This window comes from Amblyomma americanum, chromosome 4 (assembly GCF_052857255.1).
Source record: "Amblyomma americanum isolate KBUSLIRL-KWMA chromosome 4, ASM5285725v1, whole genome shotgun sequence".
Taxonomy (NCBI): domain Eukaryota; kingdom Metazoa; phylum Arthropoda; class Arachnida; order Ixodida; family Ixodidae; genus Amblyomma; species Amblyomma americanum.
In genome coordinates, this window is record NC_135500.1 from 106,290,886 (window position 1) to 106,303,718 (window position 12,833).

The 12,833-nt window shown below is 46.6% G+C and overlaps 1 protein-coding gene across 3 annotated transcripts in view; it reads right to left on the reverse strand.

The window, feature by feature from the left end:
* Positions 1 to 2,329, reverse strand: part of LOC144128190 (MAM and LDL-receptor class A domain-containing protein 1-like) — a 118,048-nt gene extending 115,719 nt beyond the window's left edge. The window contains exon 1 of one of the 3 annotated variants that reach the window (XM_077661341.1): positions 2,030 to 2,329. In XM_077661341.1, the coding sequence (XP_077517467.1) occupies positions 2,030 to 2,105 (76 nt within the window). In that variant the 5' untranslated portion in view covers positions 2,106 to 2,329. The remainder of the gene's footprint in view (positions 1 to 2,029) is intronic. The other 2 variants (XM_077661339.1, XM_077661340.1) reach the window with 2 other exon arrangements.
* Positions 2,330 to 12,833: the final 10,504 nt, after the last annotated feature.

Genomic DNA, 12,833 nt, shown 5'->3' on the forward strand with positions numbered 1-12,833 from the left:
CGTCAACGCAAATAGTCCGACGAGCGCCTTAGGTTATCGCATAAAATATCTACATACCACGTTTGCTTCCGCACCATACCGTATGTATCGGTTTGCATCGCGTCAACTGCCAAATTGTTAGGACTTCCCGGGGCGCTACTGAAGCTGCTTGAAGGACTCGGTCGGCGACACCTCAAGACTTCTTTCTTCACAAGCGCGTCTCTATTGCACTGCTGGTGTCCCCTAGAGGCACCCTTATTTTTGTGATGACTTGAAAAGAACGGTGAGCTTGGACGGATGTACCTCAATTGCTGATCGTGGGGACTACGCAGAAAAGTGCCTCCTATCATTGCCTGCTGAAAACGATGAGATTCGAAACATTCGTCTAGAAATTCTATCGCTGAATACGAGGTATGTCACAGGAACTAAAACTCATTTATCACCGCAAATAACATAGCAGCCTCCTTTAGCACAGGTAAGGCTATGAACAATGTTCATGTTTGTGAGACTTAGGGAAACCAAGAACTCCATGTTCAGAGAACTGACAATTTGAGATAAGTCTAAACATGCTTCGGCTGCTTTTCTCCTACGTTGTTTTCTACTATTTTCAGACGGTCAAGAAAGAGAACAAGTAGTTTACTAATCAATCTCGTAACGAGCTTAGGATAGTTTATCTCTCTGTTCGGCTCTGCCATGTACATTGTTTTAATCATTTCTTTCCTTTTTCATATTGGAAAAAAAAACCACTGCGTGGCTTGCCAAAAAAGAATACGCTCAAGAGTCCAGTATGTAGAGTTCAGAAACCAGGCACTTTAGTCTCTTTCTATGCAGCGTCTGAAACAATGCTGCTGTCCGTCCTCATTCTTCTGAAAGCAATACTGAGAGTAGCTAAGTCCCTTTTTTAGTCTTAATCAAAAGAAAAGAGGCCGGAACCCGCCATTCAAATACGCATTTAAAGGCAATGCCGGTAACGAATGAGGGCTGGAAAGTGCATGAATCTCGTATCTCTCTCTCTTTCGTTCCTTTTTTGCTTGAGCTGATGAACTACGAACTGATTGAAAGGTTCTTAACGAGCTTATCTGGTCTTCAGTTTTCATAAGATTGCCTTCAGAAGTCATTCTCGAGTGGAGTTGAGGAAAATATTCAAATGAAGGCGAAAATCACTCATAGCTGATCGAAGTATGAAGTATTAAAAGCTTTAAATAGTCGTTCAGCTCGTACATGCGAAAAACGTGATTTTCATGCACGCGAAACACTTCTGGGGCATATAAATTCCAACGACTTGAGTGCAGTTCCAAGCCCATTCAGCGCCACCTCTTTAGGACTGTTTGGGTTAGCCTTTTGGGACTCAAGCCTCCATTCATTCATTTTTGAATTACAAACGGAAATCGTGCGAAGTAGAAATAACAATTTCGAGTTAAAGTATATTATTCGTTCAAGGCGTCACCCTGGCACGCAACATAAGTCAAACTGTCAAGGTGTGTGCTTTGTCGCATGTTTGGACTTTTTCTGCGGATGCAATGGCAGGAGTCGGGGACTTTCATTTCTCTTTGTATCAAAACGCTCAATCGGCGCAATATCATCTGCGTCCTCGTTCACCCGTAATTAAGCGGAGCAGAAATCGGCTTTGTAGCCATGCGAAGAGAGAAACACGAAGTACAATATCATTTTATCGATTTGCAATTGTTTGCGAGTAATCGTTTGTAATTCTAATCATTCTTCTCTTTCCCACTCGTTCGAGAATATTGCTTCCTTATTCTCGTAACAAATATTTTGCAAATATTTTCGTGAACTCCACGAAAAGGTTTCCTTGGAGATACTAGATATCGGCCTTCTTGTTCTCGTTATTATACTGATAGGGGTACGATTGGTGGTCAACTGCTTTCTGAGCCGCGTACGATCCCTCAAAAAATTTTTACCGTATTTTTTTTGTTGCTAGCGTTATAAAAATAGGCAAGCATTCCAATTATAATGCGGTGCCTGCGACATATTTCATCACTTTCTCTTTATTGGACGCCGAAGTGAAATTTAGTGAACATGCAACACTTGCCTGCTGAGGTAGTCGATGTCTGCGCCCACAGCAGAAGGACAGCCGTTGCCGCGATTCGAATTGACAATGCGGACATAATGTCTGCACCAAGCGTAGAACGCGAAGACCGCTGCGTGGAAACTTGCTGGCGTCGCCTCACCAAATGCCTAGCACGCGGCGCTACAGCCCGGCGTCTGAGGTAGAGCAGTTGATGTATAACATGTCAGCCTAGGGTGACCGTTGCTTAACTTCTAGTGATAAGCAAAGCGTGTAGCCGCGTATTACTTCAAACGCAGGGGACCTGACGAAATGGGTTCCATAGACAGCCTCGCTTGATTGTAATGTTTCCGTAAAACAATGGCAACCCTTGGTCCTCTGGGAGCGGTACCACATATTACTCGCGGTGACGAAGTTATCCCCAGTGCGATAAGAAAACGATAGAAAGAGGACATGTGTGTACAAAGTATTTATGAAGGTTATTTCTTTCGCATGAAGGGAAGCCTTTTGTTTTCTAATGTCAACTTATTTTATAGTTACCACCTGACTACACAAACAGAAAGGGGACCTTGGCAGGAAAACAATGAATATCGAGCTTACGTCATATTAACTGTTATTATTAAGAGAGCTGGGAACTCAGGTAACAACTAAGCAATAGAGGGAGGGGAGGCAGCTAATCTCTTCTGCATGGCAAACATCTGCTGTCAGCGGAAAAGATAACACGCCAATGAAGCCAAGTGTTATGCGTAGCAACTACATTGAGTTATTTTTGTTCTCTCTTCTTTAGGAAGACCAATAGCAGCCTTTATCAATAACCACTTTAGACCTGACTGCACTCGTGACTTTCATTAAACAAAAGGCCTCAAACCGGCCTCTCAGTATTTTGGTAGGCATCTCGGCGCCTGTGCGGCGTAAATTAGTACATTTCTGCCACGTCTTCAATAGAGGGCACGTAATTTTTCACGGTGTGTATGCACCCTTGACAAAAAGTGACTAGTCCGCTATATGTCAGGGAAACCAACAGTCACCAAAGCCATGAAAAGCATAGTGATATGGTTCTTATTTTGTTTTTATTTACAGTGTTGGTCAACGGGAAAATAGTAATGCAATCATTTACGCCTAAACCATGAATATTCGTCAGTAGCTCAGAACCCTCTGGATGTACGTGGTTGTTTTTTCTTCTACTTTCTATTCAATTATCTTTACGCCATATTCGGGGGAAGACGAAAATTGCCCCAAACTCAGGAACTATTTATTGAATCATCGTTTCGCCGGTGAGCAGAACGAACTCGTCGATGTCGGTGGCAACGTGAGCGCTCGCCGGTCGACGAGAACAAGAATCGTCGCTGCTCTGGAGCGCGATACATGTACAGCTGACGGGAATAATTTGAGCCGAATGAAGGGAAGCACTGTTTGCAATTTCGAGCGTTGCAGACACTGTTGCGCATGGTTGCAATCTATCCGGAGGAATCTACTCGCCATCGCCTTGAAAAACAAAATAAGACACGTGCTGGTGGCCTAAACGACGAACATGAAAACATAGACATTGGAAAGGTTTGAGGCATTGGGTCCCTTTTCAAGAAGCTGAGTTAATAGGAGAGAAATGGCAGAGGCCTTGGCCCCTCAGGTGGCGTAGCTAGGCTGCTGGCGATGATGTTGATGGCGAAAGAAGCATCGGCCGGTGGTTGAAGCGAAAGAACCACTGCCAATATAAACTTTGAAGGCTCGAGCACTAAGATCTAATAGCGCTTGTATGGAGGTGCTAGGTGCTCGACACGCACCGCTTTCGCGTACGCCCAGCCTGGCTGGGATTCTGTCACGCTGTTGGGAGCGGCTTGAGTCCATCCCCAGTCACGCTAAGGGCCGTTGTACGATCGTTTCGGAGCGCCTTCCGCCTCGTCCGCTTCGGGAGCGGTCCGCCAGTTTTCGGCCGCCAGGCGGACGTGAGGCGGAAAGGTGTTGTACGATCACTTTGGCGCTTGCGAGCGATGCGGATGGTCCCAGCATGCCGATTGGCGCGCCGGGCATATCCGTCTGTCCAATAGCCTTCTCCGGCTGCTGGCAACCTAGCCGGCGCGAGCGCACCGCCAGCATCGCTCCACGCGCCGAAACGGGCTCCCGCAGCCCAAGGGGCAGATCGGTATGCGCCCGACTACCTTCTCCCTTGCCTCCTTTCCTGCCCCCCTCTCCAAACCCCGATATCCCTGCACACTGCGCTTCCACCCCCCCCCCCTTTCCTACCTACTTCCCGTACGAGCGCCCCCCCCCCCCAAATAATAACCTCTTTTCGTGGTCACGTGGTACTTTTTTCCGTTTTTTTCCAAGACGCACAAGACTGGCGACGCTGCTGTTGTCGCAGCAGAAAACACTGCGACGGCCGTGCAGCCAAGATCGTGTCAAGTCGCACACGCAGCAGTTTGCTATGTAGCAGAAACAACGTCGTGGGCTCGCCTCGGTCACGATCACTGCTGCCATCGCAACGGAAGCGACCAGCTGCACAGCTCCAAGTTCATTTCAACATTCGGAAAACGGCGGGCGTCGCGAGTTTTTCGCAGATGAACATATCGCTGACTTGACGGAAAGCACGCGCACCGACCATAATCACTTTCACTACGCGGACACTTGTCGCTATGCTGTGAAACTTGCGCACGCACAGGAAAATAACTCGCAGCAGAAATTCAAAACGCTTGCCACAACCACACACAGCTCGAAATAAACACTTCGTGACACCGCCATTGCACAGGTCTTGCGTCGGTTTGCAGAGCCGCAGCAGGAATTACAAACGCATGCAAAAACCAAAAACAGCTCGAAATAAACACTTCGTGACACCGCCACTGCACAGGTTTGCATCGGTTTGAAGAGGCGCTCTGTCAACTCCGTCAACGTAGATGATTACAGAATTCAACTAGTGGAACTATCGCTCGCCACTGCTGAACGCGGCGAAGTTTGCAGTCGCTCTGAACACTGGTAATATGAAGATGTGGCCAATATAACACGCTTCGCGACATCGCTGCCACTGCCCAGGCCGCGCTCCCCAGTTCAGTCGACGGATGGCCATCTTGCCGGGGCAGAGCAGAACCGAGGCGGAGGGAGGAGGGGCTCGGACGTCACTGACGTCACGGGAAAAGCAGCCAATAGCTGCAATCCGGTCCCCGGCCGGATGCGCTCGTCCGCCAGAAAGTTGAAGTTCACCAACTTTCCATCCGTTCGCCGAACGAGGCGGATCCGCCAGCTCCGCTCGCGAAGCGAACGAGGCGGAAGGCGCTCCGAAACGATCGTACAACGCCCCTAACCCGGCTTTTATTCCGTGTGGCATAGACGCACTTTAGAGGATGTATACGTCGATGACGTTCGGCAGCCTGGCATCGAGCGTGGTCGTAGCCTCTCTGCCAAGGACTGTGGTGTCTTGTACTGAATTCTTGTCGGCGAAGGTGCCCTAAGGCAAGATGTCGTGAGAAAGTATTGCGCTCGGCGTCGACATACAAGGCAAGTTAACTGCACATGCAATGTTCTTGTTCATGCCCTCTTAGAAGGTCATCGATTCTCCTCCGGCGGTTTGTTCGACTGTAGTATAAGATGTCATTAGCCTACTCCACCGTGAACGTCGTTTTCCTGCACATAAGGTCTTCTTCTATCGCCCTCAACCTAGTATGTCTGTAAACTATGAGTACATAAGGGAGGTCGTGTATGCACGGAAAAATTTCGCGACCTCAACTGCAGTGCCGGTCAGCAGGGCTCGAGCTCCAGCGTATCCGGTAGCCGCTATTATCCGCTTCTATGCGGACGTGGACATCAGGCAACGGCCGATTAAGTCCACACCGACCTGTTGGACTGTCCTCCTTATCGGTTCAACTGATCTCGGAAATGCAGCCTGTCACGTTGAGGGCGTTTTCCCAAACCATTGCGTGTCTCGACAAAACCTTAAGTAGAGTGCTGCCCTAATAGACAGACGGGGCCAGAATTAATTCTTTATTCGACGGACAGTGTGAGAGAAACCCCAGTAGCCCAGCGGACGTTTCGTCACACGAGGCGTCCAGAATTTTCACTAGAACATATGCAGGGACGATAAGAAGCCGAGGGGTCATTCTAGACGTGATGTTCTTCACTAGTACGCTGTTCTGTAGTAAACAGGAGGGAAATCCCCGCTTGAATTCGCGAAGAGTTCAAGGTATTTTGCCATACAGGCATACGATAAGGTGCTGCAGTTAAAGGTTGACGCGTTGTTGCAGGCCTCAAATGCTGGCACCGATTGGTACCAGGTTCAATAAATATCGCCGAACTGATTCATCAACCGAATTATGTAAATTAGCAAACCTTTAAAGTTTAGAATACTGCATTAAGGTAGATAGGCTGAAGTTTCTTTACCTTTTAATTCATGGCCACTTGAATATCAACACATCACCATATTTCACAATACAGGCTAATAGACATCAAGACATCGCCATTCCTTGTACATTCCTGTGCCGCGTTCTTATAATGATTGTTTTAAGTACAGCTTTTTTCCTCGTGTTATTACAGAATGGAACATGCTGCCTGATTCCGTTGAAAATATTAACTCCCTCGATGCCTTTCTAGAATGCCTGAAATCTTACCTGGACCGTACTACACCAATGTAATAGTTCTGCCTCAGCACATGCGTTTTCTTTACTGTTTCATTTTTCCTTAATGTCTTTTGTGTCGATGTCGTAGTTGTGAAATGTACCTTGTTTTGAATATGTATTTATTAGATTTTCCACTCCTGTAATAGCCTGAGAAAGGCTGACAGTATCAATGAATGAATGAATGAATGAATGAATGAATGAATGAATGAATGAATGAATGAATGAATGAATGAATGAATGAATGAATGAATGAATGAATGAATGAAGGTATCAGCATCCTAAGTTTTGGGGGTGAGTCGTCAAGGCCTCCAAACAGGCAGCCATGTTGGAAGTGCAAGCGATGGACTTAAAAACAGTGGTGACGCCAACTCTTGGATACGCAAGCTGCCGCAAGCGACGCCACGCAGCGAGCCGTTCAAGTCGGAAAGCCAGCACAACGCCTGATCCCTGAAGACATTGACTGGTCTTTAGTGGAAGTACGGCTGGAAATTCGATATGTACCATTTATAGAATACGGCCCCTGGGGCCGTATGTTATAAGCTGTCCATTTTAAATTATATATTTCGCGTCTGTTTGGCCCTCTGTCATTGGTCACTCAGGTATACCGGCGGCTTTCAAGCGTCAATCGGAAGCGACCTGTACATTCGATTGTTGGAGAGCGGACCTCGCCATTAGCTGCACATCGCAGCCAATGGCAACCAGCGGTCAGGTCCAGTCGCCTGCTGTTCACAAAGCGCCGCGATGCCTTTCATCCTTCATGCATATTGCAGCCAATGGTGAGCTCCGCTCGCCAACCACCGAATGGTCAGGACGGTTCCTATGGACGCTTCAAAGCCGCGGGTACAAGTGAGTGACGAATTATAGGGGCCCAAACTGACGCGAAATGGACTAGGGAAAATGAGCAGCTTATAGATTACGGCCCCCTGTTTCTGTTTTTTCTGCCACATCGAGAGAATTTCCTGTTTTCTCTCTATCTATTCGTGCAGTCAACATCATCATCAGCCTTACTACGTCCACTGCAGGGCAAAGGCCTCTCAAATAACTCATCAATTATTCCTGTCCTGCGCCAGGTACGGCCACCCTATTCCCCCAAACTTCTTAATCTCATCTGCTCCTAACTTTCTGCCATTCCCTGCTACGCTTGCCTTGTCTTGGAAACTAGTCCGTTGCTTTGTAGTTGATCTCCTGAGTGACTTACAAAGGCAGTTTCATCAGCGAATTACAGATTACTAAGGTATTCTCTATTAGCTCTTATCCCCACCTGTTCCGAATTGAGGCCTCGGAATACCTCCTGTAAACAGGTTGTGAATAGCATTGGCGAGATTGTGTGTCCCTGCCTAACACCCTTCTTTAATGGAAATGTATTGGTGACTTTATGTAGGACTATAGTAGGTGTATTCTGGTTATAAATATATTTCAGTATTTTCACATAAGGCTCTTCTACACCCTGATTACGCAATGCCTGCATGAATGATGATGTTTCCACTGAGTCAAATGCTTTCTCGTAATCTGTAAAGGCTGCTATGGGCATTGATTGCACTCTACGCATTTCTCTATCACCTGACTGATGGTGGCAACATGATCTATTGTTGGGTATCATTTATAAAATCTTGCCTGATCTTTTGGTTGATCGAAGTCTAAGGCAGTCCTGGTTCTATTAGCTATTACCTTAGTAAATACCTCATAGCAACAGACAGTGAGCTGATTGGCGTGCAATTCTTCAAGTAATTGGCATCTCCTTTCTTATTGATTCAGATTATATTAGCGTTCTTCCAAGCTTCTGGTACGCTCGAGGTCATAAGGAACTGCGTATACAGGGTGGCAAATTTTTCTAGCTCTGGTACGCTCACAGTCATAAGGCATTGTCTATACAGGGTGGATAATTTTTTTAGCATAATCTCCTCTCCATCGTTCAAAAGATTTGTTATTACCCCATCCTCACTAGCTGCTTTCCCTCTCTGCATTGCTCCTATGGCTTTCTTTACTTCCCCTTTCGTTACTGGCAGGATGCTGTGTGATATCTCATTTACGTCCTGGTCACACTGGCTACCGTATTAATTTGTGAAGAACTCTTCAGCAACTTTAACTCTCTTACCCATTATGCTAATGAGGTCGCCCTCCTTGTCTCCTAACGAATAAATTTTATTTTTCATATGCCTAGTTTCCTATTCACCGCTTTTAGGCTACCTCACTTCTTTAGAGCATGCTTCATTCTATCCATATTAAACTTCCTTATGTCAGTTGCCTTGCGCTTATTGATTAACTTTAATAGATCTTTAATAACTTTAATAACTTTAATAGACGGACTGTACACCGTTGTTTACAACGCTGTTTGTGCACGCCTACCGCAAGGCAAGACGTAAGTTCAGGTAAACTCGGTCGGTACGCTACTCTGAAAGCTCTGCATTGGCTGTGGCGTAAGCGTAACCGCTTTTTGCAGCCTAAAGATATCCGTTATGCTGTACTACAGCTCTCTAGTTCAGCAGCTCGCACGTGTACGCGCGTACCCCGATACTCCATATACGTATTTGTTAAGATGTTTACTTATGAACGTCTAGGCCGGACACGCATATATCAATAAAACAGGAATTCACCAGACAAGGGTAGGCAAATGATACGCCTCGTTATGACCCACAGTCTTAGTCAAAAGTATCCAGCCCAAGGGGCCTACTTCTGATCCCTGCAGCGCGGCTCCTCTTGCCTACTCAGGGACCCTAATCTCACTAATGGCGCGTTCACACTTGGACATTCGGCGGCGAGAGCGAGCGGAATCCGCTGCCGCGACAGAGATTCCGCCGAAATACCCAGCGGAAAGGCCGATCGGTCCTGGACCGAATTCTGCCGCCGGAAAAAAATCCGCCGAATCTCGTCAGCCAATAGGAAGGCGAGTACCCGCGGCGACAAACATGGCAGCGCCCTTCGATGAAGGACGCCTCGCTTCGGACTGAATTCGTCGCTGTTACTGCCTTTTTCAGCGCGTTCACTGGCCATAAAAGAGCCAGCGGTCTTTCGCTTTGTCTCATCTCGCCCATAAGAAAACGTTTGATAAACTTGCTTTACTTTTTATTTCGGGTGCCGATTCTTCCCCTTTTAGGCTTAAGAGGGGCGTCGGTTTGTTGACAACAGTGGTTCCCGTCCTAACCACCAGATGGCGCCACTAAGCTAATCTGATCGTTTTAAAAGCGAGAATGTTAGAAATGGCGCTTTTAAAACGATCAGATTAGCTTAGTGGCGCCATCTGGTGGTTAGGACGGGAACCACTGTTGTCAACAAGCTGACGCCCTCTTAAGCCACTAAGCTAATCTGATCGTTTTAAAAGCGAGAATGTTAGAAATGGCGTGACCCCGCCCCAGTGGTTAGGGCGCTCGACTACTGATCCGGAGTTCCCGGGTTCGAACCCGACCGCGGCGGCTGCGTTTTTATGGAGGAAAAACGCTAAGGCGCCCGTGTGCTGTGCGATGTCAGTGCACGTTAAAGATCTCCAGGTCGTCGAAATTATTCCGGAGCCCTCCGCTGCGGCACCTATTGTTCCTTTCTTCTTTCACTCCCTCCTTTATCACTTCCCTTACGGTGCGGTTCAGGTGTCCAATGATATATGAGACAGATACTGCACATTTCCTTTCCCCAAAAAACCAATTATTATTATTACAAATTGCGTAACGTCCGGCAAATTAGGTGCATTTAGCGTACGTAAGTGTGCATACGGTTATGGTACGTATACAGCATCTATTAACGCCTTGCCATATCTGCGTACGCCGTGAGCAGACGACACACAGACGATGAGCCGAGACGCGGTGGCCGGGAGGTGTGAACGATGCAGCTTTTCGGCGGCAGCGGATTTCGCTTGCTCTCGCCGCCGAATGTCCAAGTGTGAACGCGCCATAAGGTGGGAGGAACTTTCGTCCTCAGCCCTCCCAAGCTTAGGACTGTCAAATGTGCTAAAAAGCCCCGCTACACGGCTTGGAAGCAAACCCCTTGGACTGTATATTCTTCAGAAAGACTGTACATATCAAGAATGCTAACAATTGCCAAAACCAAGGAACGCTCTCAGGGGAATGTTTCTTCTCTTGTTTTTCAATTTGTGGTGTTAATTTTGTGGACGTCGTGATTCGAACCTCACCAGCGGCATCAGGTTGTTTTTCTTGCACTTTGTATAAATTATTTTTCAATAATAGATTAAGAACAATCTTAATTTCCCATTTATCACAACCACATACCCCACTTGACGTTAAACTCCTATAAAATAAACTAAACTAAACACCACATACTAAAAAAAATAGAATCAGTCCCTTATGCTTTCCTAGGTTTCCGTGACTGTTGCCTTTCCGAATATGTATGTCATAACGAGCCGCTCATTTTCCCAACCTTCTGGACTCAAAAACTTAATGACGGCCTCAGTTCTGGCAGCCTTGATGACATGGGTAGCATAACATGGTTCTTTCAAAGCTTTCACCCTCACCTTTCGATACCATTCCACGCGGCACTAGCATTAATACAAGACTTAACGCGTCCACCTCTTTGAAAGAGGGTGGCGCTGCTGACCGCTCGTAAAGGTTAGGTTGCATACAACTTAAATACCACTGAAAGTAGAAGATTGTACAGCCGCTGACGTAGCTCAATTGGTAGAGCACCGAACGCAAAATTCGGAGGTCGTGGGTTCGGATCCAACCGGCAGCATATGTTTTGTTTTTATTCTACTTTATATTCAATTATCCATCAGTCATAAAATAATTGCACACGGAATTTCTCATTCATCAACACCACAAATTAAAAACAGAATTCAATACAAGAACTTCCCTATGCTTTCGTTTGTTCCGGTGACTGTTGCCTTCCTGCCTACACAAATCAGAAATGACCGCAAGGGAAAACTTTGGGCCAGTTGGTCTCGCATGTTTAAAAGGTAAAAGAACCACGACTTCAGGACAGGACGTAAGACGAGGTGGACAGGACAAGCGGTAGGTCCTGTCCTGAAGTCGCGGTTCTTTTACCCTTTAAACATGTCAGAAATGACAGCTTTGTGCCTGCGCTTTTCACACACAGTTATAGCACGTGACACGGGTCATTCCCTTGGTAAATTTGTTTTTCCTATGTATAACAGCGCCGTCTTTAATGCTTTTCGTGCTTTTCTGTCGTATATGTTAACGCTACTCAGCGTGAACCGCCACAGATTAGTGTCGCCAGGTTTATAAAGAAAAAGAAAGTAGGCACCGTCGTGGGGCTAGCGGCGTACCCATTCGCCTAATGGTCTGAGCATCCGCCTAGCATGCGGGAGGTGTGGGGTTCGATCCCCAGTGCCGCCGGGTACCCACCGGTGATACAATGGGTACAAGTTTTCCCCTGACCTGGTGCTTGGCTTATTTATGATGAAACTTTTGGGAAATGGGTCCCTGACCCCGCCTTAAGTAGACGAAAAACACCTTGGCGCTCTTTGGCCACAGATGCCCTTGCGGCATAAAAATCTATCATCACCATCATCATCATCATCACCACCATCGTTTGTGTTCAAAACGGTGTACAAGCAAAGAGAACGTGAAAGTGACAGGTTCGCAGCAGTTTTTGAGGCGCAATTGTGGTTTACGGCTTGTAAGGGCAAATGCCTAACTGCTGACTAAAAATGAGGCTTGAGTTCACTTAAACACAAGCATGACTGGAATAAAATACTTGACAAAGGCGCCTTTAACATCCAGTCACCTTAGGGTGACAGCCGCAGCCGAGATGGAGACAAGTGCTTTACGGCTAAGTTATACAGTAAGGAACTTTTCTCGATCTTTACTCCTGTCAACAACTTCGGGCTCAACATAAATTCAACAACAAGAGGTCACACCTTTTAGATGCATATACATCAGAGATTGCGATTCTTGGAATAATCAGTGGCGTACAGTACAATACCACCCCGCTGCGATTAAAGATTTGTCTCTATTTAGTTGAAATATGCAGAATCGGTACTGAAGTTTAAAATGCTTTCTCAATGCTTTCAGGGATTATATAAACAATGCTGCTGCGAGTTTTCTTATGTTGACTTCTTCAATAGTTTGCTTTTCTTTGTTTATAGCGGCCAGTAATCTAGTTGCCTTATCAACCTTTGCTTCGCAACGTGGGGCGAGTTATCGTACGTGTGTATCGCACTCGCTGCAATTGTTCCTGATAATTTTCTGTATGTGCAGGTGCGTCTGTAGAGTTCGTTATTTTGTACACAGATGTACGGTCAATTGTTCAGGACTCTATGA